Source organism: Sinocyclocheilus rhinocerous, unplaced genomic scaffold, assembly GCF_001515625.1.
Source record: "Sinocyclocheilus rhinocerous isolate Xijiao unplaced genomic scaffold, SAMN03320098_v1.1 scaffold2578, whole genome shotgun sequence".
NCBI lineage: Eukaryota > Metazoa > Chordata > Actinopteri > Cypriniformes > Cyprinidae > Sinocyclocheilus > Sinocyclocheilus rhinocerous.
In genome coordinates this window covers 584,125-590,837 of record NW_015643596.1, presented here as the reverse complement: position 1 = coordinate 590,837, position 6,713 = coordinate 584,125, and the positions used below count along the sequence as shown (strand labels likewise).

Below are 6,713 nucleotides of genomic sequence, written 5' to 3'. Positions count from 1 at the left end.
TATATAATTTGTTTAAATAAAATGTATTTAGATGATGATAAAACTTAGAATAATTGCCTAAATATCTTTATTTAATAAAACCATAACATAAAATGCATTTGAAAAACAATGATGATTCGATTTTTTCCCCCAAATCGATTGTAATGTGAGTCGAAAGAAAAAAACTTTCTTGGTGCTTTTCTGCTATTGGGGAGTTAAAATCAAGTCAAACATGTTTTGTATAGCGAATTTTACAATATACGTTATTGCAAAGCAGCTTTACAGAAAACGATGAGGCTAATTTTATTACCTTCACGCCTTATAATTGCATTAGCAGATTTATGCGACGACATATACATATACAGTAACTATATTATATAGTAGGCTACGTGAGTGTACAGTACGTATGCGAATGCACCTTCAAAAAACATTATGTTCGTTTTTGTCCCCTACCGCACAGGAGAGAACGAGTTTGCCTTCAAATAACGTTTTAAACAGGAAATTTGGTTTATGTGCGCATTTACAGCCGTACACTTTATCTTATCAGTCACCATCCGAGCGTCACTGCGGAAAGTGGGCGGGCCGTCAAAAGTTTGCGAAGCCTGAGAGTGAATGAGTGACAGTTCATCCATCCTCCGCTTTAACAGAGCGCATGGGGCATCAGGCAGGATCCGAGCGGAATTACCAGATGAAAACGTGTACGGAATCACAATGAATTTGAACGACACATTCCAACCCACCCAGGGACTTACTGGTTGTTGTATTTCATTATTATTTTTTTAAACAATCATGCCTTTTTTGCGCGGTTGTATGCGCTCAAATGTCAAATGGTATACTTCAACTAGTTTAATATGCGGCCAAAAGTGAATTAAGGATTTTAGAAGATGATCGTAAGGAAGTTGTTTCATGCACTGCCTGTCTTCGCTCTGACACTTTTTATCCTGGTTTTGCTGGATTTGCAACTGCGCACCCGGAGTGACCAAAAACCCACCGCGCATTTTGCGCACGAAAAGACACCATCTATATCAAGAACTACGGCTGTGACCCAACACAGAGATGTTGTTAATGACAAACAAAGGCCAAAACGTCAGAGATGGAGGGAGATGAAGCCACAACCACCTTTAGAACTCACTGACATCTTCATTGCAGTGAAAACCACTGGCCGGTTCCACAAGACCCGCCTTGCTCTTCTTCTGGAGACCTGGATCTCCAAGACTAAAGACCACGTGAGTGTTCCTTGACTATTAAATACTCAAAATTAAGAGGATTTAATGTTAAAATGTAAGAAAACCCTTACTGATCAACCACCAGTCAATATTTATGATGGTTCCTTTATCATTTTATGTGTTAATATATATAATAAATCATGATTTGAGACAACAGTGTCACCCAACAACCGCTGCTGATGTCACGGGACGTCTGGCAGACGTGTGCACATCCTGTGGCATCAGCTAGAAGTTGTGTGCAAACGTATTTGTGAAAGCACAGGTGCAAAACCTCACAGTTGCATGGTGCCAAAACCAAACAGGTTTGTTATGACAGTCTCACAAGTGGCACTTATGAAATTCTCCAACCCTCATGGACTGATTGGTTGTATTTCTTTGCTAAACACTGCAATTAAAGTCATTTTTCACAAACACAGATGAGCCAATTTTATTAATGTTGGCATCGTGCCGCAAAGATTGGCCCAAGAATGGGTGCATCTATATTAAAACACAGCGATCTGCCCCATTTCCTGTTTCGTCCGCCCTGTGCTCGTTTATAGACTGAGCACTTCCTGTCTGTGTTCTCTAATTCAGCAGTAGCCTTGTCACGAAGGGTTGAGATGGACATTTAGGTCCTCTTTTTGTCACAAGAAGCAGAACTCACAGCTGTGACCTTTGAAAGATAAACTATAATGAAGATGACTGACTGAAAGGCCATTTTAATGAAGCCAAGTTTTGTTCCTTCCACTCTTTTTCTTTTAATACAAAGGAATTGATGTGGCAGTTAATTAAAGACATTTTTAAACTCAAATGACTTTGTTCAAATAAGCTCAGGGGTTTTAGCAAAGGATTCTGGCTGAAGGCTTGTAGATACTGAAACCATGTCTGATTTGACAGATCTAAAAGACCAGACCAAGTGTGTGGTTACAAAAGCGGCTCGGTGAATTTCATGCAAGAGACCTGTGACATGTCATGGTCACATTTCACCACAAAATCCCCCCCAAAAAAAGGTTGAAAAAGGAAGTTTTATGACCATTAAAATATTTTGAACTTTGATATTATGACATTATTTTAGAAACAATTAAGCACTTAAGTGTTTCCAGATTATAAAGTTATATATATATATTTTTTTGCAATTCTCAATTTGTATAGGCTGGTACATTTAAAAACATGCAAAATAACAATACTAATATTAATATAAATGTTTTGTATTATATCAAATACAGTATTTACTTATTTTTATAATAATAATAAATATTATCATTAATATTATTAGTATAAAAAATAAGTAAATACTATATTTTGTATAATATAAACATTATTTGAATATTTTGTATTATGTGAATTAATCACACACCACAATACAAAAATGTTAAAAAACTCTATTTTTAAACAATAACACAAAGTATAAATTAAAATAAATATATTATTTACTTGTTTTTAAAATAACAGTAATAACATTATTATTATTGTAATTATTATTATATGAGTAATAATACCACAATACAACCATTTTAATAACATATACATTTTAAACAACAATACAAATCTTATATTAAATTAAATATACTATTTAGTTTTTAAAGAATAATAACATTATTATTATTATTATTATTATTATTATTATGTGTTAAGTAATTAACAACACAAAAAAGTCTTAATGGTCATAAAAATAGCTTCAAATTATTTAAGCAAAATCAAATTTATTTATTTTTTGAAAAATGGCCCAAAATATAAATATGGCCCACTTCTGGTGTTACTTGGACCTGGTTGTCGCTTAAATTCATGTTGCATGACACAAAATATTTATGAGTGTAGTCCTGGTCCCCAGGATTAATTTAGAGAAAGAAATACATAATTATTGGTTATTATTGATACTTGGCAAAAAGCAAAAGTTGACACAGATTCATTAAATAAAAAAACTTGAACGTCCCCCTTAATGGACCTCCATTTAAACTGTAAATTATTAGATTTGACTGTGGCCTGCTGTAACATGACATTAAGAAGCAGAACAAAGCCAGACTGACGTACTAACACATGCTTACACACATACACACTCGCGGTTTGGCAGGCGCTAGCAACACAAGGAGGACTTTAGGAAGATAGTGATTGGACTTGCTGAGCATTATATCTGAGTGGCTTGTCAAAACAGATTCCCAATGAGAAACTCAGGATGTAACACTTCCAAAGGAGCAGCCTTCACTCTAAATATAAGATGACAAGTACGAAGTAGTAGCGCTGCTGATCCAAATACTTGTACGATCAAAGAGAACGTGTGTGAAACGCTTCGGGCTAAAATTATTCTCGCATGGCATAATGATACATTTGTTTTTGTGTGGAAGAAATGACTCTCAAACATTCAGCAGTTTGCCACTCTGAAAGTCTGAATCTGGATGTTTAATGTTGAGGTTTTGCATCAGATTTTGGCTCTCAAATTTAGGAATTACAACAACAACAAAAAATCCCTGCTTCTGCTTTATTGCTCCTGTTTTGAGCAAATAGTGAGTGTAAGAAGGAAGTGTTCATCTCAAGTTTGAAGATTCAGCTTTTCTTTTCCGTGGAGACAATGACTAATTTTAAATACGATTACTTAATATTTAAATATTCTGATGAGCGGTGCTTGCAAACATCCCTGCCATGCCATTGCTAGGGGATTGCCACATGGTTGCTAGGTGTCCTAGGTGGTTGCTAGGGTATTTTAGGGTATGTTTACATGACAATGATTGTACTAAAAACTTTTTTTCAGTTTTTCTTTTGCGTTTTTAAAAAGTTTTGCGTACAGACGACAACGTTGTCAAAATGACACCCGTTCACATGGATCTGCGAAAACGATTAAAAACGCTGTATTATGCATGTGAGGCCAGTAGTTGGCGATGTCACTTTGTAAGGAAACACTATGCGCTTGCGCACATACGCATTTCTATAGACTGATCATGTAATATGTGTGCGTGTGCCGTCACCGTTTTTCACAAATTCACGTTTTCGTAGTTTTACGTGAAGACAATATCAGTATCATTTTCAAAAATGTACACTTTAAAACCCGGTTTCAAAAGTTTGCGTTCCCAGGCCCCCAAAACACTGTTGTTGTGTAAATAAACAGCCAAAACGCATAAAAAGTTGTTGTGTAAACACCCCGTTAGATGGTTTCTAGGGTATTCTGGCACTGTAATAATTTACCTGTTAATTTACCGTAAATTATTGCAACACAGACAACAGTACATTAAATTAATTGTACAGTATATATATATATATATACAGAAATTGACAGCAAGTTATCACAAACGTGTGTGTTTAGAAATGCAAGATACTTCATAAACTCGCAATTCTAAGAAAAGAAGTCAGAACGTTATGATATCAGAATGTTAGATATAAACCCCAGAATTCTGACTTTTTTTCTCAGAATTCTGAGTTTACATTTTGCAGTTCTGTTGTTGTTGTTTTTTCCACCACGGAATAAAAATTGCGTGATTGCGACTTTTTATCTTACAATTCTGATTTTTTTTCTCACAGTTGCGTGTTTATATCTCACAACTTTGACTTTTTGATTATTTTCAAAATTGCGAGATATAAACTCAGAATTGGGAGTTTCTAAACACATATAAACTCGAAATTCTGAGAAAAAAGGCATATATGCAAGTATATAAATTTGTAATTCAGATTTTTTAGGGCATTTTTTAGCATAGGTGGTTGCTAAGTGGTCCTAGGATATTGTTCAGTGGTTGCTAGGGTGTTTCTATGATATTCTAGTCTGTTGATATGGCTTGAGTCTCTCATTCAGTGTAAGTCTTTAAGATTTTTTTTGTCCATTTTATTTAGTCCGTCCAGGCAAAAGTCATACATTTCATTTCTTTTGGAAAGTAAGTTTCTTTCGGAAACTACGAGAGTTATTTCCCAATGTTTAATGCTTACAGTTAAGGATTTGTGCAAATTACTTTTCAAGTTCCAACAGCGGGTTTTTAAGCACAGGATGTTGTTTGTGCTCGTCAGTTTTGGTGCTTCTGTTTGTGTGCCCTTTGCCTCTGTGCCAGTAAGATGAAGTGACAGCCGCAGACTGCGTTTCGAAACAATGACATAACGGAAGTCTATCTTAACACAGGAAGTCTTAAGCTGAGGAAACAGGAACAAAGTGTGAAACAACTACGGCACTTTTAACAAATGTCAGAAAAAAACAAAACACCGGACATCAGAGCAAAGACTTTTTGTTAAATGTTGTTATTGAGCACTTTTACAGACTAATATTGTGTTTTGTGTTTGTTTCAGTGATATATGTGTATATGAGCCTTTGATATTTTAATCAAAAAAAACTTTTTGGATGGCACCTGCTTCCTAAAAGTGCATCAGCTTTTATCGTCCATCACATTATGTGGCCTCTCTTTTGTAATTTGTGCCCTTTGCCCGCTCCATTCATCCCATTTGTGCTTATTTCTTTCCCTCTCAAGTTGGGAAGACAAAATGTAGGCGCCTCGTCTGCGAGTTTCACTTTATTATGCCGCTAATGGGCGGTTGTGCTGCCGTTTCACTCTTTGTGTATCTCCAGACGATGCTTTATAAGCTGCTGTCATCAGCTGCTTCACTTTATCCAAAATGAGTGCTAAAGATTCACCCTTATGATTTATGAAGGAGCTTTGGGTGTGAGTGGGCCGTTTCCACTCGCTCTGGCCCATTGGCTTTGATGGCCGCGGCATTGATCTGTGCGCTTCGATTATTCCGCTTGTACTCAAGGACCGCGGCAGGAACGGCACGTAGACTGACGATGTGAGCCGTCTGGAGCACCTAGACATCGTAATGAAGCTAAACTTTCAGAGTGACATCTCCACTGCATCATGAGGGATATTAAAGACTCGAGCAGGGGTAAAGTGTGTGTGTGTGTGTGTGGGGGGGAGAGAGAGAAAACGGATGAGTAGAGGAATATGGTCGCGGCTGACCACAGATAGGATGTGTCTCTGTCTAGCAGGAAATGGCTCCTAAATCTGCTCCTCAGTTGGTCGAGGGACCTTTTTTTAAAAATATAAATTCGGCTTTGTGGTTACAAACGACACTGAAAACCTTCATTATATTACATTATATATATATTCTACATTCTGACATTGTATATTATAAATATTACTGGCTCATGATGAATTGCTTTTGTTTATTTTCAGTCGCTTAATGAATAAATGCCTCTGCTAAATGCATAACTGTTTATGTCTACTAATTAAAAGTCATGTTTTGATGATAATACTAATACTGTTTAATGATAATACTAATGATAATGATTATAATAATTATAGGCCTATGATTAAGTTTCGAATAATATAATACGTTTTTGTAATTCATAATTGGAATTTTTCATTGTTGTGTAACACAATCTAGACGACACAATTACGACAAAAAGGAAAAATGTGGACCGAAAAACGTTAGTCCAAATAAAATGTCTGTTGAATTTATATATTTTAAATAATTATAAATAATTGTAGTAAAAAATTCTAATATGTCATATTTAATATATAATTAATATTTAAATAAGTAATTTTTAAAAATGTAATATTT

General features: G+C 35.3%; 1 protein-coding gene across 1 annotated transcript in view; it reads left to right on the top strand.

The window, feature by feature from the left end:
* The first annotated feature begins 620 nt into the window (after window positions 1-620).
* Window positions 621-6,713, top strand: part of LOC107757470 (beta-1,3-N-acetylglucosaminyltransferase manic fringe) — a 13,836-nt gene continuing 7,743 nt past the window's right edge. Inside the window, exon 1 of the mRNA XM_016574940.1 lies at window positions 621-1,205. Within this exon, the coding sequence (XP_016430426.1) occupies window positions 864-1,205 (342 nt within the window). The 5' untranslated portion in view covers window positions 621-863. The remainder of the gene's footprint in view (window positions 1,206-6,713) is intronic.